This window comes from Dendrobates tinctorius, unplaced genomic scaffold, assembly GCF_039654945.1.
Source record: "Dendrobates tinctorius isolate UK_male_01 unplaced genomic scaffold, ASM3965494v1 ptg000058l, whole genome shotgun sequence".
NCBI lineage: Eukaryota > Metazoa > Chordata > Amphibia > Anura > Dendrobatidae > Dendrobates > Dendrobates tinctorius.
In genome coordinates, this window is record NW_027361726.1 from 24,784,073 (window position 1) to 24,810,013 (window position 25,941).

Below are 25,941 nucleotides of genomic sequence, written 5' to 3' on the forward strand. Positions count from 1 at the left end.
CCACTTTCCCCGCTTATCTCAAAACGCCCTTGCCACTTGGCCATGAGTTTACTCTCTGGGGTTGGCACTAGCACCAACACCCAGTCTCTTTCTTTAAAGGTCCTGACCGTGGCCCTTTTATTATACGTGCGGCTCTGAGCGGCCTGGGCATCCAACAGATGCTACTTTACTATGGGCCACACGACCACAATCCGATCCTGCATATTTGCCACATACTCGATGACACTCTTATGTGGAGTGGGCTCCTGTTCCCACGTTTCTTTGACTACATCCAGCAGTCCCCTTGGGTGCATGCCATACAATAGCTCAAATGGGGAGAACCCCGTGGACTCCTGCGGTACCTCGCGGATGGCAAACATTAGATAGGGCAGTAACATGTCCCAATCCCTCCCATCCTTGGCAGCCACCTTTTTTAGGATGGCTTTGAGGGTCTTATTAAACCTCTCCACCAACCCGTCGGTTTGTGGATGGTACACCAACGTACGTAGCTGTTTAATTTGCAGCAGCTTACATAGCTCCCTGGTCACCTTAGACATAAATGGAGTTCCTTGATCGGTAAGGATCTCTGGGTAGCCCAAGGCGACAGAACATGGCGAACAGTTCATGGGCTATTAGTTTAGCCGAAGTGTGATGGAGTGGTATTGCCTCTGGGTACCGGGTGGCGTAGTCTATGACTACTAATATGTGCTGGTGGCCCCTGGTGGATTTTACTAATAGTACTACCAGATCCATTGCAATCCACTCAAATGGTACCTCTATAATGGGCAGAGGCACCAATGGACTCTGGTAGTTCGTGGTGGGTGAGTTTAGTTGCGACATGTGTCGCAGTACCTTTTGACCTCAACGTAGACATCTGGCCAAAAAAATGCTGCAATATGCGCTCTAGCGTCTTTTTGGCCCCCAAATGCCCTCCCAGCATGTGAGTGTGAGCCATGTTGAGCACCGCCCAACGATAGGATTGAGGCACTACCAGTTGTTCTACCCCCTTATCCCTGATTTTATCAACCCTGTACAGTAATTCCTGGTTGATCATCATCCGGGAAAACTCCTCTGCACCTGGTCGTTGAGTCACCCCATTTACCTCGATTACTTTTTCCCCTGGCCCGGGTCAGAGTGGGATCCTGGAGCTGGGCAGTCCTGAACCTACCAGGTGACACCTCCAGCTCAGGAATCAGTGGGTTCTCCTCAACTTCTCCTGCTAATACCTCTAGGGGAAACCTATCAGGGTTACACTCTGTCCCTATGTTGGCGACCCCTACGGCAGGTATCCCTGACTCGGGATCTTCGTGTTCTGCACCCGGAATATTATTTACCCTGAGAGGGTTAACCCTGGTCTCCCAGAGGGACCAAAACAGGGGAAAGTCTCTTCCTAATACAGTCCCATACGGAAAAGTCTTTACCACTCCCACCACCTGATTTATGTCCCCACACGGGGTGGAGAACGTGACCTCCTCAGTCGGGTACTCTCGGAGGTCCCCATGTATGCACACTACCACCACTTTCTATCCATTAGGACTGTCCTCAGCAACAAGGGACCTGTGTACCAGAGTCACCAATCTCCCCGAGTCCAAGAGAGAGTCCGATTGGTACCCATTAACGAGTACCTCGCATAGCTGAGGTTCGGTACCAGCAAGATCTGTAGTGGCAGTGCAGACTGGCTGGGCATACATAGATACACGGCGGGTATATCCGCAGTCCATGGGTTCGGTTGCTAGGGGGCAGATAGCAATCACATGTCCATGCTCTTGGCACACTCAGCAACTGTGGCATGAGGGAACCTTGGGGCCAATTTAGGGGACACGGGGCGGTTGACACTCTTCTTCCGAGATATCCCCTCAGCACGGGGTACGATCCATATTGGCCCCGGTGGAGGGTTGTGGACTTTTCCCAGGCTCCTGAGCTGATGGGGCGTTACGTGACAGCCGACGTGGAGCAGTTTCCTGTATAAAGTCCTGAGTGGCTGTATACCGCTCAATCAGTCCTACCACCTGATCCAGAGTGCCCGGGTCCCCTTGCCCCACCCAACGCTGTATGGCTGCTGGCAGGGCCCTCACCAGTCGGTTGACCACCACTCTCTCCACCATCTGGAACGGGGTTAAAGTCTCAGGCTGGAGCCATTTTTTAACCAGTTGCAGTAAGTCATAGGCCTGAGATCAGGCAGGGCGAGTCTCGGAAAAGGACCATTGGAACACCCATTGGGCCCGCACATATGTATTAACCAGCAGACGGGCAAAGATGTCACCTTTCATCTTCCCATAGTCCAGGGCGTCGTCCCGACTGAGGTCCAGGTAGGCCTTCTGTGCATCTCCCGTCAAGAAGTTGGACACCACCTCAGCCCACTGAGCCACCGGCAAGCTCTCCCGCTCCTCAGTGCGTTCAAATATGGTGAGAAAAGCCTCCATGTCGTCCTCAGGTGCCATCTTCCTCAGCGCTGAGCGGACCTTGTACCGGGCTTCCTATCGGTATATGGTGGCTGGGTTACCTGCCTCTCACAGAGCCGCTGTCTGCTGCAGAATTAAATTGTTGGTTTGCTGCTGTTCCTCCTGCAACTTCTGCTGTCGCACTTGAGAGGTGGCCAACTGTCTCAGTATTTCCTCCATCTTATCAGTCAACTTAAGCTGCAGCTTTGCAGGCCTAATATACAACATGCTTTGGGGTATGCTTCAGTTCACACTGCCCGCATTCTGCAACCATATGTAACGCAGCGGTGTCCACGCTGTGCAGTGATGAGGCAGTGACCCAAGCAAGTTCAAAACAAAAAGTGTTTAATGTCCAAGCATGTTCAAAAACAAAATGTGTTTAATGTCTATATACATAAAAAGTCAGACGCACATGGTCAAAATTGTTGGTACCCCTTGTTTAATGACAGAAAAACCCACAATGGTCATAGAAATAACTTGATTCTGAGAAAACTAATAATAAATTAAAAGTCTATGACAATGAACAAATGAAAGTCTGACATTGCTTTTCAACCATGCTTCCACAGAATTTAAAAAAAAAAATCATGAAATAGGCCTGGACAGAAATGATGGTGCCCTTAACTTAACATTTTGTTGCACTGCCTATTGAGGCAATCACTACAATCAAACGATTCCAGTAACTGTCAATTAGACTTCTGCACCTCTTGACAGGTATTTTGGCCCAATCCTCCTGAGCAAACTGCTCCAGTTGTCTCATGTTTGAAGGTTGCCTTTTCCAGACGGCATGTTTCAGCTCTTTCCAAAGATGCTCAATAGGATTTAGGTCAGGGCTCATAGATGGCCACTTCAGAATAGTCCAATGTTTTCATCTTAGACATTCTTGGGTGTTATTAGCTGTGTGTTTTGGGTCATTATCCTGTTGCAAGACCCATGACCTGTGACTGAGACCAAGCTTTCTGACACTGGGCTGCACATTTCTCTCTAGAATCATTTGATAGTCTTGAGATTTCATTGTACCCTGCACAGATTATAGACACCCTGTGCCAGATGCAGCAAAGCAGCCAAAGAGCATAACAGAGCCTCTTCCATGTTTCACAGTAGGGACAGTGTTATTTTCTAGATATGCTTCATTTTTCCATCTGAGAACATACAGCTGATATGCCTTCCCAAAAAGTTCCATTTTTATCTCATCTGTCCATAGGACATTCTCCCAGTAGCTTGTCAACATGTAGTTTGGCAAATTCCAATCTGTTTTTTTTTTTTTAATTTTTCAACAATGGTGACCTCCTTGGTTGTCTCCCATGAAGTCCACTTTGGCTCATACAACGACGGATGGTGCGATCTGACACTGATGTTCCTTTAGCTTGAAGATCACCTTTAATCTGTTTAGAAGTTTTTCTGGTCTCTTTTGTTACCATTCATATAATCCGTCTCTTTGATTTGCCATCAATTTTCCTCGTGCGGCCACGTCCAGGGAGGTTGGCTACAAGATCCCATGGATCTTAAATTTCTGAATAATATGTTCAACTGTAGTCACAGGAACATCAAGCTGCTTGGAGATGGTCTTATAACTTGTACCTTTAACATGTTTGTCTATCATTTTCTTTCTAATCTCCTGAGACAACTCTTTCCTTCACTTCCTCTGGTCCATGTTGAGTGTGATACACACCATGTCACCAAACAGCACAGTGAGTATCTGTAGCCCTCTATACAGGCCACTCACTGACTCCAAGATTGTAGACACCTGTGATGCTAATTAGTGGACACACCTTGATGTAACATGTCCCTTTTGTCACATTATTTTCAGGGGTACCATCATTTCTGTCCAGGCCTATTTCATGAGTTTTATTTTTTTTTTAAATTCTATAGTCTGACTTTCATTTGTTCATTTTCATAGATTTTTGATTTATTATTACTTTTGTCAGATTCAAATTATTTCTGTGACCTTTGTGGGCTTTTCTGTCATTGCGAGTCTCTGGCAATATACACGTACAATCGCAGCATGCTGTGATTTTACACGCACGTCGAATACGCCTGAGAAAAAACCCCGCTCATCTGAGCTACCCCATAGATTAACACTGGGCCGAGTGCTATGTGATGTTTTCTCGCATAGCACTTGCCTGTACTCTACAGTAGTGCGACTCCAGCCTAACGCTGTGAACTGGATTACACCCTATTGTGCTTTATTGTTTTCCCAGTCATTTCTTAATACTGGACACTACCTTCACTCACTATCCAAGAGCACGTCAACTTATATGGGTGTATGGAGAGGTGTCGTCCATAGGGGAAAGACTGTAAAGTCCTTCCTGTCCCCGAATGGCTTATGACTGAAGAATGGAGGACTGGAGGATTAATATAGGGAGCACTCACTATGGGGTCCCTACCGAGGGCAGAGAGGGACTGACGCGTTCTCCTATTTACTATATAAAGTGGTGGAGTCTGTCTATGGATTATTACACATCGTGACGTCATCACTGAAGGAGCAGTAATACATCCATGTGCAGGATCCTGGGGGCAAAACACATTTTAGGGGATGAGACGCCATCCAGCAAAGCACAGAAAGAGGAAAAAATCCTCCAATAATGATACACAGCAAAGGAACAACAAGGTTTACCAGTACAGGCCTCCAGACAATGCACTATCAGGGTGCAGTGGACCCATATAATTAGGATAGCAACACAGGTGCAAAAATACCAACAAAATAACCTGCTCACATCCTACCAATATATGGAGGGGGCGGTTATCTGGTGTATAGATGCACATGAAAATTGTGTTTGAAACCAAATGGGCCCAGCTGCACCCTGAAAAAAAGTGCAAAGAAAACACATTTAAAAAAAAATGATGAGACGCCATCCAAGAAACGCCACTTTCCTTCCATTTGGATTTTAGCAGTGACTTTTTCCAGGATCAGCCTTGGCATTGCTGTCCGGCAGCCGCGTATCTCCCTTCAATCCTATTGTACAGCATTATAGAGGAGTAAGAGCTGATAACTCCCAGCTATGCCAGGTCTATGGGAAGAAGAGGAGAGAGGGAGAGAAAGATAAAGAATGGTGAAAACAAGGAATGAGGAGGCTGGGGAGTGAACGCTAATGAGAAGGCATTGCCATCCTCTGCAGAGGAGCCAGTGAGGAGCAGCTGAGCCTTTTCAGGGTGGAGGGGCTCAGATTCCTCCCCTCTCCCCTCCTTTGTGCATTGGATCCAGAGGAGCTGATGTCACCCGGTAACCTGGAGCCCTGCTCCCCTGACAGGGGCATCACAGCATCCTTCCCTGGTTACCTGGCAGGGGCGGGCTCCTCCACCTGCTCTGGGAATGCCCAGCTCTCGCCCTTCTGCAGCCTCCTCCCTGGCACCTGGGGCATATAAACCGGCAGCAGCTGGTGCAGGGATGATGGGGCAGAGCGAGCTGTCAGCCGTGCAGGCTTTGTGCTGCCAGGGAAGCCCATGTGCAGCGGGCTGAGGGCTCTGCCATTGTCTGCTGCTTTGTGCTCTGCATCTGAATATGTATTGTGAGGAGCCAGCCTCTGCTGCAGGGAGTTCCCATGTATCTGCCATGTGCTGCTGACCATCCAAGCGTAGCCCCAGCCAGGAACACTGCGCTCCCCTCTCCCGGCCAGTAAGTACCAGTGGCATCACCATCATCATCCTCCTCACCATCATCATCACCCCACTCTGCACTGCCATACAGTGTGTGATAAGGGAGGGGACCTCGTGTGTCCTCATCTTCTAGCCTCACCAGGAGGCAACTTCTCATCCTGACAAGGGGGGGAGGGATGATGGGGGTCCTTCCCAGATCACACACTGCAGTCTTCTCCACCAGCCATGACGTTATTTCAGATGCTCCTCATCCTCACCCTGCCTGGGTGTCTGTCAGCAGAGGTGGCCACCAGCAGCAGCAACAGCAACAACAGAAGCAGCAGCAACAGCAGCAGCATGTGTAATGCTGCAGTCACTGCTCCATCAGGCTATGCCAGGCTGCTCCAATCCAGAAGAGGGTCAGCCTCCAGCCTGAAGCTGATGTGATCAGAGGAAGGACCAGCTCACCCCCTCTCCAGGACTGTCTCACCCACTCTCCAGGGCTGTCTCATCTGTAGGACTACCCAGCCCTCCACATTTATGGTGCAGTGACCGGACCGGTTGGGATTTTTGTCAGTGTTGGTTACTACTCATTTACAGGAGCCATGAAATTCCCCATAGAGAACCCGAGGAAGCAGGTGATCTGGGATCCACAAGGTGGGTGCACGCCGTCTGCGCACATGGGTGCAGGCTCTGCCGCAGAGCACAATGTCCTCTGCTTGCTAAACTGGTATCTGCATCAGGGCTGCTGTGTGTGGGTGCTGGCTGTTTGTCTCCTGCCCTTGTGCCCTGTGTGTGCCAGCTGCTGCAGAGTGCCACAAGCTGAGCCCCAGCTCTAGAAAGCTACAAAGTGCTGCTCCAACCTTGACTCAGACCCATTAATATGCCAGAGTTGTGTGTGATCCCCCCAGCATCTGCACAACAATAAGACCCCACTGATTCCTGCAAACTTCCCTCCTGCCCATAGAAGTTATTGCTAGTGTCGGTGTATATAGGCAGGTGTGGGGGCTGTTTTATAGGTTTGTATTCATACATCTGGATGCCATCAGAAGATAGAGGCTTGTTTTTTTGTACTTTATACTGGGGCCATATCCACATACTGAGGGTTCTTCATCACTTTGCCATCATAAAGGGTTGAATTGAACATCAGTTGGGAAATGCAATGTTGCTTTGTAGCCATTAATGTCCAGATTGTATAAATATGAGTGATGATATTGATAAACTTTATATATTGTTCCCCGCTTCCACGTTAACATCTCCGAGACACAATGTACTGATAGTCCCTCCATCAGTATACAAACATTGTGTCTCGCAGATGGTAAATGCACCAAACAATAGCGGCATGCGGCTACAGAGGGTGACCATATACCGAGATCTCATGTGTCCCACGAGACGCTGGATTTTTAATAACTAATGAATATTAAATTATTGACAAAAAGTTGTGAAGATAAGTCCCCAACTATAAACTCACTGATGCGCTGATCATCTAGTATGTGGGGTTCAGTATCAGTATTGGGGCTCCAGACTTCAGTCCCACTTAAAAGAAATTCCCCGTATAACCTATGTAAGCTCCGAGACTGCATACATGATGTGACCTCTGGAGACCCAGGCACTGAGCTGACTGCTTCGGCTTAGAGACAGCCCAATATTTGGGGGTGGTGATTGCTCCCATCCTGTTTACTATGCTGCTGGACCATCGACCGCATGACGTCATTGTTTTTGTTCTTTGGGTCTGGCTGGTCTTTGGTGGAGAGTTGGGAGAGTTGCCCAGACATCACGTAATGCAGACTTCTACCTGCATGAAATAAACAGCGCAGTTGGGACATCAGGAAAGTTCCTTACAAGATGGGGTGCTGGGTGGGGGGTCATACATGATGTATTGATGCAACATGCAGTAAGGCAGTTCACAAGATGCCGCAGCACGGGGATCACTAACTTGACTCAATACTTCATTATATTTCAATTAACATTGATCAGTTATAAATTAGCTGGTTGAAAAATACAGCCAAGAGATGATGGTCACAGCTGAGCGCAGGGTGTAGCCACAGCCGAGCCACCACACTGACACCATTGTACTTTCTGCACATACAGTATGTGGCCAACGATCAAAGCCGGGTCAGAGCTTGGAGTTTGTGACATGAGAAGGCTATGAGACAAGACCGACATGAGTGGTACTGTGACATGTATGAAGTGTATGACAACCCTTGTGAGCTTGTCTGGTTCATGGGGTCACATAGGGCGTTTCCCCTGGTTCTGTGCCATGGACCTTGCATTCAGTTGTTGGCTTGACAATGACCATGTTAGAATATTATGCAAAATTGAACAAGAAGGTGAGGGGCTCTACTGGAAAAAGGGACAGTAAATATCGGATCAACGCCATAGAGACCATTACACTAGGTGCAATGATGACCATAACTCTAGAGACCACAGCTATAAAGACACTTACATAGAGAACATGGCCATTAAAACGGAGACCACAGGTGAAGTTGTGACCAATGTAGAAATCATGACCACAGAAATTGTGGCAATATAAACTATAACTGGAGGCTTTTTTCTTGCTTAGTTCAGGAGCACAGATTACCTAACCGATGGAAAAATCCAGGTTTTTAACACTCAAAAGGCCATGAATTACTTCCTGTGGGTGGAATTTTTTTTATATTTTTTTCCCATTGCCACGTACTCTCCCCAGCATAAAGAAGAAGTCGTGGAAGGTTCTGCCACCGAATGCACTTAGACAAATAATCATGATCCGCTGCTCCTGCGTGATCTTCATCCAATGACATCCCTGATGTGCTCGATGGGATACAAGTCTGATGAAGCTGCAGCCACAGGAACAGGTTTAGGCTACACAGGCTGTTCACAGTCGATCCGGCAACATGCGACCTGGAGTTGTGGTCTCACCACAAAGTCACACCGACTTGTTAGTGCATCTGGGATGAAGGCTAGTGGGGTCCAGCTACTGTACATTATGCATTATGCCACGGCGCACCAGAATCCTGAGAAGAGAGACATTCCATCCTCAAGGCCTCTTCATGGCATTGGTTGCCCATGTGGTGTGTAGACCAATCTCCAAGACAAAAACGGGACAGACCTCCATTGAAACCCCCATCTAGAGACCATGTGGGTAATGCCACAAAGAGGCTTTGATGATGAAACATCACACTGGTCCTATTACAGGATTATGGTTTGGGGGACATAATGTATGGTTGCTGGACTCCTCTGGCCATCACTCCAGTTCACCAACAGCTGCTCTATGTTGCATTGATCTGGTGGTAGAACCAGTGGTACTGCCATTTATCCAGTGTCCCAGGAACAGTTTTTCATCCCAACAATGTCAGGCTGCATGTTCCTCTCCCTATTGCAAATAGTCTGTGTGGCTTAAATGTGCTCTAATGGCTGCAGTGTCTCCATCGAGCAAATCGGGAACGTCATTGGTTGGTGATTACACAGGAGCTGCTGGAAGTGGATCATCAAGATTTGCCCAAGTGCAGGACCTTCCTCAGGCGACCATTAATAACATCAGTGACAGCAGCCGAGGCTGGGGGTGCCGGGATTTCTGCATGTGACTAAAGAATTCAAAAAGTTTTGAAAGATGTTCCCATTTTGTCCTTATTAGCAGATCAGTGATGTCTCCATCCTGCGATCTCCATAATTGCATAACTTTTCCATTCCTGATGTTGAATACATTCATCAGCATCAAAATTGCCACCATGCATCATTCAATGATGGCATTCTGTGACTGTGGATAGAAGTAACAATGTATCCACTAATATTAGATCATGGTTATTCCTATACACTGCACAGTGATCCCTACTGCAAGATTATCTGATGCATTCACAGATGTACTAACAATGATTTAGTGGTGGTCTCACGAAGCAGCCATGGTCAGTGCCCACACAGGTCGTATCATGCAGTGAGAAATAGTGGCAGAAAGCTTCTTTATCCATGTGATGTGGAGGTGAATATAATACATTGCTCCCTGTTATCAGCCATTTCATATTGGGGAGATACTGATTGCAAGATCTGACCATCAAGGGGAAATATAATCAGATCAGATTGCTGTTTCATGTGACACTTTAGTGATAAAACACGAGTAAAGTATAACCCCCAGACATTACATCATATGTAGCACTCAACTTAATTGTGTTTAAAAGGAATTTATTTGTAGTAGAAGAAAACGTTTTGGTCTAATGAGACCTTCTTCAGTTACGTGTCCTACTATACATGCAGAGTATAGAAGCACGTCGGGTAAGGAACTTGGTGTACGTTTTAATATTGCGGAAACCCGCAAAAGAGCGTATGGGTCAGATATAATGCTTAATCACCACATCTTATAATGCTCCAGAACTGATATAACCCAGAGACATTACATCATATGTGACTGATATCAGCCCCTCTTACAACGCTCCAGGACTGATATAACCCCTAGACATTACACCATATGTGACTGATATCAGCCCCTCTTATAATGCTCCAGTACTGATATAACCCCCAGACATTACACCATATGTGACTGATATCAACCCCTCTTATAACGCTCCAGTACTGATATAACCCCCAGACATTACACCATATGTGACTGATATCAACCCCTCTTATAACGCTCCAGCACGGATATAACCCCCAGACATTACACCATATGTGACTGATATTAGCCCCTTATAACGCTCCAGTACTGATATAACCCCCAGACATTACACTATATGTGACTGATATCAGCCCATCTTATAATGCTCCAGTACTGATATAACCCCCAGACATTACACCATATGTGACTGATATCAACCCCTCTTATAACGCTCCAGAACTGATATAACCCCCAGACATTACATCATATGTGACTGCTATCAGCCTCTTATAATGCTCCAGTACTGATATAACCTCCAGACATTACACCATATGTGACTGATATCAGCCCCTCTTATTACGCTCCAGTACTGATATAACCCCCAGACATTACATCATATGTGACTGCTATCAGCCTCTTATTACGCTCCAGTACTGATATAACCTCCAGACATTACATTATATGTGACTGATATCAGCCCCTCTTATAATGCTCCAGTACTGATATAACCTCCAGACATTACACTATATGTGACTGATATTAGCCCCTCTTATAATGCTCCAGTACTGATATAACCTCCAGACATTACATTATATGTGACTGATATCAGCCTCTTATAACGCTCCAGTACTGATATAACCTCCAGACATTACACCATATGTGACTGATATCAGCCCCTCTTATAATGCCCCAGTACTGATATAACCTCCAGACATTACATCATATGTGACTGATATCAGCCTCTCTTATAACGCTACAGTACTGATATAACCTTCAAACCGCAGAATAACTTCTTATGTAAATGATATGAAACCATTTACACAATAAAGTAGAGCGCTCCAATTCTATAATCTGGAGTTTGGTACTCTGCTCGCTGTTATTATTGGCTGCAAAATTGTACAAAAACCTCTGGTGCATTTGTGGTAAATGTTTACAATTTGTCTCCTAAATTAAGAGCTATTGTAATTCCATCCAGTCCAGAAAATTAAATGTTTTTACTACTTTCTGGGTAATTATCTGTTGTCTTATAAATGAAATCAGAAAATGTAGAGTTATGTGAGGCATGATTAAGGCTGCATAATGTGGTCTGAGGACATCAATCATAATGACATGTGGGATAACAGTGATACACAAGTATGATGGATTAATATTGCTCCCTATGTACAAGAATATAACTACTATAATACTGCTCCTGTGTACTAGAATATAAAAACTATAATGCTGCTCCCTATGTGCAAAACTATAACTACTAGTATACGACTCCTATGTACAAGAATATAACTACTATAATACTGCCCCTATCTACAAGAATATAGCTATTATAATACTGCCCCCATGTAAAAGAATATAACTACTATAATACTGCCCCTATATACAAGAATATAGCTACTATAATACTGCCCCTATGTACAAGAATATAACTACTATAATACTGCCCCTATATACAAGAATATAACTATTATAATACTGCCCCCATGTACAAGAATATAACTACTGTAATACTACCCTATATACAAGAATATAACTACTATAATACTGCCCCTAGATACAAGAATATAACTACTATAATGCTGCCCCCTATGTACAAGAATATAACTACTATAATACTGCCCCCTATGTACAAGAAAATAACTACTATAATACTGTTCCTATGTACAAGACTATAACTGATATAATACTGCCCCCTATGTACAAGAATATAACCACTATAATACCGCTCATATGTACAAGAATATAACTACTATAATACTGTCCCTATATATAAGAATATAACTACTATAATACTGCTCCCTATGTACAAGAATATAACTACTATAATACTGCTCCTATGTACAGGAATATCACTACTACAATACTGCCCCTATGTACAAGAATATAACTACTATAATACTGCTCCCTATGTACAAGAATATAACTACTATAATACTGCTCCTATGTACAAGAATATAACTACTATAATATCTGCTCCTATGTACAAGAATATAACTACTGAAATACCACCCCCATATACAAAAATATAATGACTATAATACTGCTCCTATGTACAAGAATATAACTACTATAATACTGTCCCCTATGTACAATAATATAACTACTATAATACTGTCCCCTATGTACAAGAATATAACTACTATAATACTGTTCCCTATGTACAAGAATATAACTACTATAATACTGTCCCCTTTGTACAAGAATATAACTACTATAATACTGCTCCCTATGTATAAGAATATAACTACTATAATACGGCTCCCTATGTACAAGAATATAATTACTATAATACTGCTCCTATGTACAGGAATATATCTACTATAATACTGTCCCCTATGTACAAGAATATAACTACTATAATACTGTTCCCTATGTACAAGAATATAACTACTATAATACTGCTCCCTATTTACAAGAATATAACTACTATAATATCTGCTCCTATGTACAAGAATATAACTACTGAAATACCACCCCCATATACAAAAATATAATGACTATAGTACTGCTCCTATGTACAAGAATATAACTACTATAATACTGTCCCCTATGTACATGAATATAACTACTATAACACTGTCCCCTATGTACAAGAATATAACTACTATAATACTGTCCCCTATGTACAAGAATATAACTGCTATAATACTGCTCCCTATGTATATATAAGAATATAACTACTATAATACGGCTCCCTATGTACAAGAATATAATTACTATAATACTGCTCCTATGTACAAGAATACAACTACTATAATACTGTCCCCTCTGTACAAGAATATAATTACTATAATACTGCTCCTATGTACAGGAATATAACTACTATAATACTGTTCCCTATGTACATGAATATAACTACTATAATACTGCTCCTATGTATAAGAATATAACTACTGTAATACTGATCCCTATGTACAAGAATATAACTACTATAATACTGCTCCCTATGTATATATAAGAATATAACTACTATAATACGGCTCCCTATGTACAAGGACATACTGCACTTTACTGGTAAATGTAAGACAAAATACTTATTTTTTTATACAAGTCTGTTCTTCATACACGAGGATGTTATTTTTTACTGAGTTGTTGGTACAATGCATCAGTGGGTTGGATATTGAGGTGGATGCAGGGCCAGTGTTAGGGGCAGGCCCCCCCACTTTCAACTGTATCAGCATTGTGGATGCCGATACGGTTGATAGCAATAATGGAGGAGAGAGTCAGATGATGCTACTTCTCCAATCATTCCCCCTCTGCGTCTGACGCAGCAGGTGCGATGACGTCACTTCATCATGTACAAACACTGCTGAGGAAACGTGCTGAAGAGATCGGTACAGCAGGGGAATGGCAAGAGGAGATAATTTTTTTGGTTTTTTTTAATCAGTGAGTACATGGTAACCATAATACAGGAGTAATATGGTGAGTGCAGTATACTATATCCACTATATATAGGGGGCTGCATTATGCTATGTGAAGGACTATGGGGTGCATTTTACTATGGGGAGTGCATTGCACTATATGGAGGACTATGGCGAGTGCATTATACTATATGAAGGACAATGAGGAGTGTATTATACTATAGGAAGGACTATGGGGAGTGTATTTATACTATATGAAGGACTATGGGGTGCATTAAACTATGGGGAGTGCATTGTACTATATGGAGGACTATCGGGGGGTGCTTTATACAATATGGGGGACTATGGGACGTGCATTATATTGTATGGAGGACTATGGTGTGTGCATTATACTATATGGAGGACTATGGGGTGTATTATACTAAACAAGCAAAATGCTGCCTATTCATCGAGTGATTGAATTGTTTATGCCAGAACAAAAATCTTTGTTCTTGGCAGCACATCGCCCGGTAAAAACTGCGGATGTGCTGCAGATAACATGATACTGTATGGGGACAGATTGATCTACAGTATTAGTGATTGTTCTGTCCCCATTATTCTTTGTCATCCTGTGTAAAGAGGCCTGGAAACTAGCGCCAAACGACTTCAGTATTGTTGATCACACTCAATGAAACGGCCTGAACGCAGCTCATGTAACTGCAACCGAAATGTGTGTGTGATGTGGAGTATGTGAGCATTTGGGGCCCCACTTTGTCTAAAACCATCCCTGTGCGGATGGTGGGGACTGATCAGGGGTGTCACTGATTGATGCTGGACTCTGTCTACCCCGTGGCAGCTTTTTTATTAGTCTTGTTTTTACTGGTCTTGGACAACATCTTGTTACTTCCTTACAGGTGAAGATGTCGTTATATTAATCAGATTAGCCGCTGATCTTGGCCGCTGATCACGGTGTTGAGAATGGAGCCATTTGTCTTCTGCTGCCAATTCCAGATAATAGCTCGTCTTCAGAATTAAATTACTTCTTGGCTGAGGATTCTGGGATCTGTAGTTTGGCAACAGCGTGAGCAAGGTTCACTGTCTGAGGACTGGATATGTGCGATGAAGCAAGTCCGGGGAGGGGGTGGACGCTATTTACACATGATAGAGATCACTGGATTTTATAATTGGGGTCCCAGGTTTGCTAGATCTATTGGCTATATGCCATATTCTACTTTACATAACTGTATTTCTTCTATTCTTTTCTGTGTGTATATATGGAGTGACCAGAGGAGGGCGCTGTACAGCCATCTTCATCATAATGTGTCCGTCCCATGCGAGTCTAGGAAAATCCCATATCAACTACATTGCCTTTAAGAATGTCACCGAAGAGAAGCTCCATCCTGAGCCAGACGATACGTTTCATCAAGGGAGACGTGTATGTCTAGTCTAACTGCAAAGGTTACCTACATTTAAGGGGACGACGCAGAATTCATCATCTTAAAAGGGGTTCTTCAATTGCTATAAAGCGTGATCAAAAATGTTACGGAACCAAAAACGCAAAGAAGGTTTATGGCATGGAACTACCCAAAGCATCTTTATATATAGAGAAGCACATTAATGTACAGCTCTGGCAAAATTAAGAGATCACCACATCAAATCCCTGTCATGGCCAGCCCATTCTCCAGACCTGAACCCCATTGAAAACCTCTGGAATGTAATCAAGAGGAAGATGGATAGTCACAAGCCATCAAACAAAGAACTGCTTACATTTTTGTACCAGGAGTGGAATGAGCTCACCCAAAAGCAGTGTGAAGGACTGGTGGAAAGCATGCCAAGACACATGGAAGCTGTGATTAAATATCATGGTTATTCCGCAAAATATTAATTTCTGAACTCTTCCTGAGTTAAAACATTAGTATTGTTGTTTCCAAATGATTATGAACTTGTTTTCTTTGCATTATTTGAGGTCTGAAAGCACTGTTGTTGTTTTTTTTTATTTTGACCATTTCTCCTTTTCAGGAAAAAAAAAAATATTGCTTGGAAATTCGAGACATGTTGTCAGAAGTTTATAGACTAAAAGAGCAATTTACATTTTACTCAAAAATATACCTATAAAGAGAAAAATCAGACAAATTGGAAGTGGTCTCTTAGTTTTGCCAGAGCTGTATATGGGGACAGGAATATGAAAGCCGAGAGAGGGACAGGGGAGTCCGTAAAAAGAGGGGGACAGGAGAGAGAGTCCAGCTGGAGCCTTATGCTCTTTCCCCATATAGGATGCATGAAAGCTGGGCAGGAGGTGTCATGCAAGGGAAAGCAAAGAAAACACCTCTCGAGAAGGTCAGGACAGGGTCTCCATGTGATCTGGGTAGACCGAGTTGTCACCATGTCATGCAGACCTCACTGCCGGCGATCACTGTGCGGGGAGGAGAGCTGTACATACAACACTATATGCTCTGCATTTAAAGATCACGCAGAGGCATATGTAATGGCACAACTCTGCTCCATCACCCAGGCTCTACTCATCACAGTAGGTGCCAGCAGTGGTATCTGTGTGACCAGGTAGGAGAGCAGAGCTGAGCGTCAACGCCATGTAAAGCAGAATCTGCTCCCCAAGGGGGCAATAAGCATATAACGCTTACAAGCTAATATTTCCACAATATAAATGAAAAACAACTCTGAAATCTCGCCATTTTGCAGACTAATCTTATTTGACTAGGGCTCCTTTTTCTGTATAAATGACTTTTCATCGGTCTCATTATCATGTCAGATAGGATTACAGTGAAAGTTAACTCTGTATATAATAAATAAGATATGATCCATTGATCACAATGGGTGATGTCACAGCTCACCTCTGCCCTATCTTCACAATGCCCTCTGCACAGGACACAGAGCATGCCCACAACGTGCTCCTATAAAAGTCAATGAGTCAGATTCTGTCTGTTGCTGCCTATGGACCACTTTGCCGCCGTAAAGCAGGTCTCTGAGTGCTGCAGATCAGCGCCTCCATATTCATGGCAGGAAACGCAGGTCATTCCAGAGGAAGACACCGGACTAGCACAGGTCTGACTAGAGGAGCACGGCGTACAATGGGAGTGTTCAGAACTTTGCATTAAGTTCCCTCAAATGCTGATTAATGGGGTCTGAGCAGAATACATTGAGATCCCACAGAGTTACATAGAGCAGAGTTGTTACTCCGCTCCCTCGCCCAGGTCGAATCACCGGTGGCACGAGTGACCGTAGAGATGCCATCCTGGTGGTTCCATGGTTGGGATCGGTCAGAGACGCTTCCCTGGTGCAGGGCAGTGAGCGTCAAAGGCCACGGGTTGTTAGAGGCTCATTGTAAGTGTTTGTGTTCTCCGGAGCCATTGTACTCCATGTCCTGATAAAATATTCATCCCTGGGCTGGTCTTGCTATTTTAGTAGCCCAAATGCATTAATTAACCATGGCTAAATTCATACCCAGCAAAAGCTGTCGCTGCCCAGAAGCAAATCACATCCTGGAGCTGATGCCCGAGTGCGGATTACAACTCCTGTGAATCACTATGGAGCAGAGGACGCGCCCATAGACTGGATCCTTATTCACGGACCGCTATAGGATGCCACTATTCGGGTGCCACTGTGAGTATGGGGGCGGGGGATACGGATGACATCAGAAGAACTTATATGGTCACGAATACTTGTAATGTGTGATCTCAAGAGAAACCAAAACAAAACCTGCACAGAAGAAACAACAGGCGTCTGCCAGGAAGAGGTGGTGTAATCATCTGCAGAACATCACTATAGGTCTGTGAGGGGGAGTGGAGCGACGGTCTGCAGATCTCTATATAAAGCACCATATAGTATATACCCTCTACATTGAAGAAGTGGTGAAAGATCGAAGTCACAGGATGGAGACGTTACTGATCTGCAAATAATGAAAAACTTTCCAGTCCCTCTGGATTTCTGCTCGTGGCTCCAGAATGAAGAAATTCTGGCACCTCCAGCCACTGTTGCCATCACTGAGGTTATTAATGGTCATCTGAGGAAGGTTCTGCTGCTGATTGTGCAAATCATCAAGATCCAATGAAGGCAGCTCCTGTGTAATCACCGACCAATGTTATCCCTGAAGGAGACAAGTCCAGAGACGCTGCCGGCAGCTCCTGTGTAATCACCGATCAAGGATGTCCCCAATGGAGACAAGTCTGGCGACGCTGCATCCATGGGAGTAGGATTAGGCCATGCAGGCGCTCACAGTACTGCAAGTAATATGTGGAATTGCAGTGTGAAAAAAACAAACTGTCCTCGGATACGTTGATTTGGACATGAAGCTGCCATTTTTTCCACTTTTTGCCGAGTTGTTAGTGCAACGTACATTATGCCAGCCACTCCAAACAATAATCCAGGGAGTAGGACCAGTGTCATGTTCCCTCGTGAAGGCCTCTTCATGGCATTGCCAACATGGTTTCCAGAGGGAAACTGGAGGTCTTTCCCGATTTTGTTTTGGATGCAATGATGGCCGGAGACTGATCTGGAGACCACGTGGGAAACACCATGAAAAGGCTTCACCAAGGAATATCACACTGGTCCTATGTCCAGGATTTTGGTATGTTATGTACAGTAGACAGACCCCTCATTTTCATTCCAGGTGCACTAAGAGCTCGGTGTTACATTTATTTGGTGGTGGCGGTGCAGCCATTTCTTTAAATAACTGTTTTTCTGCATGACAAACCCCAGAATAACACCATGGCTGCAGCATCTCCGGAATTGTCCCCATCCAGCAAAATCGGGGACGCCATTGGTCGGTGATTACACAGGAGCTGCCGGCAGCGGATCTGAATGCTTTCAACAATCAGCGGCAGAACATTTCTCAGAAGACCATTTATAACCTCAGTGATGGCGGCCAAGGCTGGGGGTGTCGGGATTTCTGTACAGGGATCAGATTCAGAAATGGATAAAACCAGATGTCATGAAATTGTTCTTTTCATTTTTCCATCATTTGCAAATCAGAGACGTCTCCACGTTTCCATCACTTATTGCAATTTCAATGTTGAGGAATGTAACTAACAAAACTCAATAATGACTCTTATATTTTGGATTCTTTCTGGTTTTAATTATGACTTTTATAGTTTGATTGTTGTTCTCAGCAATGTGATTGGAGAGATCTATAGTTCAGTTATTGACCCCAATATCTGACAGAGGGGAGATCTACCATATGCCTGGAAATATGATGTCTCTTGCTGACCCCAGGGTAGATGCTCAAAAGTTGCTAATTTCTAGAAATGACTGGAGGGACAGAGTGGATGTAAATCTAGAGAAGGAAGTTATCAGTCCCTGTCATCCTTGGTCATCAGTCCTCGAAACCAAGGGCCAAATGGAGAGCTGGATAATGCAGCAATTTGCCCTGGACCCTCATATGGCAGTTATTCGTCAGATATTAACATTCAGGGGAAACGTTCTTGGACAGTTTGGGTTTTGTGAAGTTCACTTTCCCGTAGCGCGGCCGATGTGTGAGGTTTTTAAAAGCTGCTGCACAAACTGAATTTACAGTTGAGGTTTATAAATTTATTATTGATTTTACCAGCAATGAGTTTCTGTGAGTGAATTAAGCTGAGTTATCTAGAATTTTCTTGCTTGTTCTGGGCATTTTCCAATCCAGAATTATTCATAATTAATGATGGAAGTTAAAAGCCATATGGAAAAAACTGCAGCATTTACAAAACATTAATACTATCCTTATGGTGAGGCCGAAACTGCATTACAGGAGATAGACTGCAACATATTAGTCATGTCCTAGAGAAGATATAACCACTATAATACTGCCCCTATATACAAGAATATAACTACTATAATACTGCTCCTATGTACAAGAATATAACTACTATAATACTGCCCTCTATATACAAGAATATAACTACTATAATACTGCCCCCCTATGTACAAGAATATAACTACTATAATACTGCTCCTATGTACAAGAATATAACTACTATAATACTGCCCCCTATGTACAAGAATATAACTACTATAATACTGCTCCTATGTACAAGAATATAACTACTATAATACAGCTTCTATATACAAGAATATAACTACTATAATACTGCCCCATGTACAAGAATATAACTAATATAATACTGCCCCTATGTACAAGAATATAACTACTATAATACTGCCCCTATGTACAAGAATATGACTACTATAATACTGCCCCTATGTACAAGACTATAGCTACTATAATACTGCTCCTATGTACAAGAAAATACTATAATACTGCTCCTATGTACAAGACTATAACTACTATAATACTGCTCCTATGTACAAGAATATAACTACTATAATACTGCTCCTAAGTACAAGAATATAACTACTATAATACTGCCCCTATGTACAAGAATATAACTACTATAATACTGCCCCTATGTACAAGAATATAACTACTATAATACTGCTCCTATGTACAAGAATAAAACTACTATAATACTGCTCCTATGTACAAAAATATAACTACTATAATGCTGCCCCTATGTACAAGAATATAACTACTATAATACTGCCCCTATGTACAAGAATATAACTACTATAATACTGTTCCTATGTACAAAAATATAACTACTATAATACTGCCCCTATGTACAAGAATATAACTACTATAATACTGCCCCTATGTACAAGAATATAACTACTATAATACTGCTCCTATGTACAAGAATATAACTACTATAATACTGCTCCTATGTACAAAAATATAACTACTATAATGCTGCCCCTATGTACAAGAATATAACTACTATAATACTGCCCCTATGTACAAGAATATAACTACTATAATACTGCTCCTATGTACAAGACTATAACTACTGTAATACTGCCCCTATGTACAAGAATATAACTACTATAATACTGCTCCTATGTACAAGAATATAACTACTATAATACTTCCCCCTATGTAAAATAATATAACTACTATAATATTGCTCATATGTACAAGAATATAACTATATTGCACTCTATACAAGTGTTTTGTACTGGAGCTGCGTTATGACGCGGTCTGGTATCGTGCGGTTGTGTTTGTTGTGTATCCAGCAGTGAGATCACGGTCTTGCTCCCTGCAGATCATCATCTGGTAACACTACCAGGATCCCTGGGGCTGTGAGGTTTGGTTCTGTGATGTAGACAAGTCCCGGAGCTCAGAGGCTTCATGTTGACATGTATTAGGGCAAGTGAATGTACATTAATACAGATCCAGTCCTGCAGAATAACCCTCGCACATTTGCTACCCATCTCTTTAACTACGAGGCGGGGGCCACTGTGTGCAGGTAAGGACTTCTGTTTTGGGCTTTTATTCATGGTGGAATTACAGTTTGTTTTCTAGGAAAGTCTCCAAAGGCAGATTATGGGCGGTAGAGACTATCAGAGCAGGATGGGCATATAGCGGTGGACAGCTCGCTGGGGACATTATGATTGGCAGAGTGCTCTTAGGACCGGAGGGCGCTACTTGTGAAGAAAGGAATCCTATCTGTTACAATGTGTCAGTTGTCTTCTTTACCGTACAAGTTCTTCTTTAGAGGAGGGAGATCATTAAAAAGGGAAAAACACTGACTTGTCCGCAAGGTTTCTTCTTCAATTAGAGATGTTAATGAGCGTGAGTGCTATACAGAGGTGAGATCTTAATGATTTAAGCACGGTATTGAAAATGAAGCAAAGTAAGAATGATTCCAAAAACAGAAGGGCTTACATTTTTAAATAAATGAAGAAAAACAATGTATCTCAAAATTTAGTGTGACTGCCCCTAGTATGCAAGTGTACCTGGAAACATTGATAAAGGAAAGGTTCTGGAGGATCTCGGTAGGAGGTTGTGCCAAACATCTTGGAGACCTGACCCCAGAACTCCTGTGTATGAGGCTTGTGTGGATCCTTCTGTCTTGTACGTGTGATCCCGGACAGATGGGTTGAAGTGAGATCAGGAATCTGTGGGCCGAATAATAGATTACCGTATATTATTAATGATCACATTACTGACCTTAGTAGAGCAGGTACCGTACATATACACTCACTGGCCACTTTATTAGGTACACCATGCTAGTAAGGGGTTGGACCCCCTTTTGCCTTCAGAACTGCCTCAATTCTTCGTGGCAGAGATTCAACAAGGTGCTGGAAGCATTCCTCAGAGATTTTGGACCATATTGACATGATGGCATCACACAGTTGGCGCAGATTTGTCGGCTGCACATCCCTGATGCGAATCTCCCGTTCCACCACATCCCAAAGATGCTCTATTGGATTGAGATCTGGTGACTGAGGAGGCCATTTGAGTACAGTAAACTCATTGTCATGTTCAAGAAACCAATCTGAGATGATTCGAGCTTTATGACATGGCGCATTATCCTGCTGAAAGTAGCCATCAGATGTTGGGTACATTGTGGTCATAAAGGGATGGACATGGTCAGCAACAATACTCAGGTAGGCTGTGGCGTTGCAACGATGCTCAATTGGTACCAAGGGGCCCAAAGAGTGCCCAGAAAAAATTCCCCACACCATGACACCACCACCACCAGCCTGAACCGTTGATACAAGGCAGGATGGATCCATGCTTTCATGTTGTTTACGCCAAATTCTGACCCTACCATCCGAATGTCGCAGCAGAAATCGAGACTCATCAGACCAGGCAACGTTTTTCCAATCTTCTACTGTCCAATTTCGATGAGCTTGTGCAAATTTTAGCCTCAGTTTCCTGTTCTTAGCTGAGAGGAGTGGTACCCAGTGTGGTCTTCTGCTGCTGTAGCCCATCTGCCTCAAAGTTCGACGCACTGTGCGTTCAGAGATGCTCTTCTGCCTACCTTGGTTGTAACGGGTGGCAATTTGAGTCACTGTTACCTTTCTATCAGCTCGAACCAGTCTGCCCATTCTCCTCTGACCTCTGGCATCAACATGGCATTTCCGGCCACAGAACTGCCGCTCACTGGATTTTTTTTCTTTTTCGGACCATTCTCTGTAAACCCTAGAGATGGTTGTGCGTGAAAATCCCAGTAGATCAGCAGTTTCTGAAATTCTCAGACCAGCCCTTCTGGCACCAACAATCATGCCACGTTCAAAGGCACTCAAATCACCTTTCTTCCCCATACTGATGCTCGGTTTGAACTGCAGGAGATTGTCTTGACCATGTCTACATGCCTAAATGCACTGAGTTGCCGCCATGTGATTGGCTGATTAGAAATTAAGTCTTAACACACAGTTGGACAGGTGTACCTAATAAAGTGGCCAGTGAGTGTATATCTCCATTATATAGCTACTCTTTGGACACTGTCAGGTGGGAATAGCGCCTGCTCTATGATCATCTCACCGGACGGTTGTGTACATCACGCCTGTGACTGATAAACATTTCATGAAGATCAGTAATGAGCAGGAAGAGACGAGAACATCATGTCCTGGATGTGGGAGCGATGAGCTTGTCTGTAGGGATCGGCAGCCTCATCTGCTGCATAGGTTTTTGTATCTTTTCAGTCGATGCCATGACATCTTAAAAGGACAGTACACTTTCTGATGCTTATTTACGGTGAAAGTAAATACAATCTATTACTCCCTGATACAAGCCATTACTGGGGTTAGGGTAAAGGCTCTTTAATACTGGCGGATTTCAGCTTCTAAATAATCACCTGTACACTAAATACGAGTAGATGGGTAGATGGTTACTTGTGAACATCATTTTCATACCAACCAGCAGAACCGTCTGGAGACAGTAGGGTACATGATTTTTCAGGTTATGCCTCTGGGGATGTGACGGGGTCACGAGAACCTGGGGAATCTTGATGTGGGTCCTTGTTTTCTATAATAGAGTAGGATCCGCATCAGGAGTCCACATCCCGATTAAAGGTATCAAACTTCTGGAACAGTCGCCAATCATTGTTGTTCTTTTCTTGCAGTGGCGGTGCCATCAACCGTGCCCACACCTGCGCCTCTACCTGTGCCCCCATCTGATCCAAAGCCAAACGGGCATCACACTAGTCCCACGCCCACCCCTAGGATGTCGGTATGTTCCCGGACGACTATGGTGACCACGATGGACAACACCTCCAGAGGTCTACACTCTGTCATGAAGTGGAAGACAGTCTTGGCGATCTTCGTGGTAGTGGTGGTTTATTTGGTCAGTGGCGGCCTCGTCTTCCGGGCTCTTGAACAGCCTTTCGAAAGCAGCCAAAAGAGCACGATAGCCCAAGAGAAGCTGGATTTCCTGCAGGCGCATTCATGTGTCACTCCGCAGGAGCTGGACGCGCTGATAAAGGTACCAATCTAAACTGTGCAATTATTAACATGTTCACAATTGTTAAAAGAAGCTACAATAGGGAGGGTGAATGGTATCAGACCTGATCAGACGTTCCCACGTCTGCTCCTTCTTCACCTCTCACAGCCTGACAGAGCGATGCTGCAGCTGCCTCTCCCTCCTCTCTTCCTCCTTGTCCATCAACAACTATGTTACTAGGAGTCAGACATGATGAACTTTTACAGTATATGATCTTGTTTTATGCAGAACCATTATAGGGATGTATACAGATCTTACACTTTGTATCCACCCCGCCAGGACTCCATGCTCAGTGAGCGGCAGGCTGGGTATTAGTTTCTGTAATACAGATCTGGTGCTGTTGATGGATCCCTGTTTAATAGCATAGTCAATGGATGATAAATTGCACCAGTGAGGCATTTAACTTCCACTTCACTCTCATCTATTTTATGGCTAGAAAGTCAGAAGAACAGAATATTTTGTGTCAAAGATTTAAGATTTGGCCATCAGAATACACAACACAGGCCAATCATGCCGCGGCTATAGGTTCTATGGAGCACTATTCAGTATAGCCCTTTGTCATAGGAGCCCTGTATACTTGTGAATGCTGCTCTGGATTCTATTATGCGTGTTTTGTTTTGTTTTTTTTACAATGAATATCTTTCATCTAATGTAGAGGAAACTAACTGTCACCTTGTATTGTAGAAGCACAGCCTAGAAAAAAAAGTGAGTCTGTACATAAATTACATTATGTCTCCTTTACTGTAGGCTTCACCAGCAGAATAGTGAGTGCAGCTCTGGAGTATAATACATGATGTAACTCAGGATCAGTAATGTAATGTATGTACACAGTGACTGCACCAGCAGAATAATGAGTGCAGCTCTGGGGTATAATACACAAGGTAACTCATGATCAATACAGGATCAGTAATGTAATGTATGTACACAGTGACTGCACCAGCAGAATAGTGAGTGCAGCTCTGGGGTATGATACAGGATTTAACTCAGGATCAGTACAGGATCAGTAATGTATGTACACAGTGACTGCACCAGCAGAATAGTGAGTGCAGCTCTGGAGTATAATACAGGATGTAATTCAGGATTAGTAATGTACTGTATGTACACAGTGACTGCACCAGCAGAGTATTGAGTGCAGCCCTGGAGTATAATACAGGAGGTATCTCAGAATCGGTACAGGATCAGTAATGTAATGTATGTACACAGTGACTGCACTAGCAGAATAGTGAGTGCAGCTCTGGGGTATAATACAGGATATAACTCAGTATCAGTACAGGATCAGTAATGTATGTACACAGTGACCCTACCAGCAGAATAGTGAGTGCAGCTCTGGCGTACAATACAGGATGTAACTCAGGATGTAATGTAATGTATGTACACAGTAACTGCGCGAGCAGAATAGTGAGTGCAGCTCTGGAGTATAATACAGGATGTAACTCAAGATCAGTAATGTAATGTATGCACACAGTGATTACACCAGCAGAATAGTGAGTGCAGCTCTGGAGTATAATAGAGAATGTAACTCATGATCAGTAGAAATAACATAAAATACATACACTTGATTTCTGTATTATAATAATAATAATAATAATAATAATAATAGGTTCCTCTATAGTAATTCTTGCACCGTGGCACAAGTTTGAGGTTGTGGACCATATGCACATTATACCCTTATATATTTAGATCACTGAGTATAATTAGTGGATGGGAAGACGGATGATCCTCAGGACACCGCTTTGTTTTCCATGTCACTGACTCAGTATTAGTTACTTAATA

The 25,941-nt window shown here is 43.5% G+C and overlaps 1 protein-coding gene across 4 annotated transcripts in view; it reads left to right on the top strand.

The window, feature by feature from the left end:
- The first annotated feature begins 5,585 nt into the window (after window positions 1–5,585).
- Window positions 5,586–25,941, top strand: part of KCNK10 (potassium two pore domain channel subfamily K member 10) — a 68,436-nt gene continuing 48,080 nt past the window's right edge. For 2 of the 4 annotated variants that reach the window (XR_012232703.1, XM_073578223.1), the window contains exons 1-2: window positions 6,069–6,650; window positions 23,792–24,150. Coding sequence is in view for 3 of the 4 variants with exons in the window: in XM_073578223.1 (XP_073434324.1) it covers window positions 6,599–6,650; window positions 23,792–24,150 (411 nt within the window). In the remaining variant the exon portion in view is untranslated. Of the gene's footprint in view, window positions 6,034–6,067; window positions 6,651–23,791; window positions 24,151–25,941 lie in introns of those variants that run through there. The other 2 variants (XM_073578225.1, XM_073578224.1) reach the window with 2 other exon arrangements.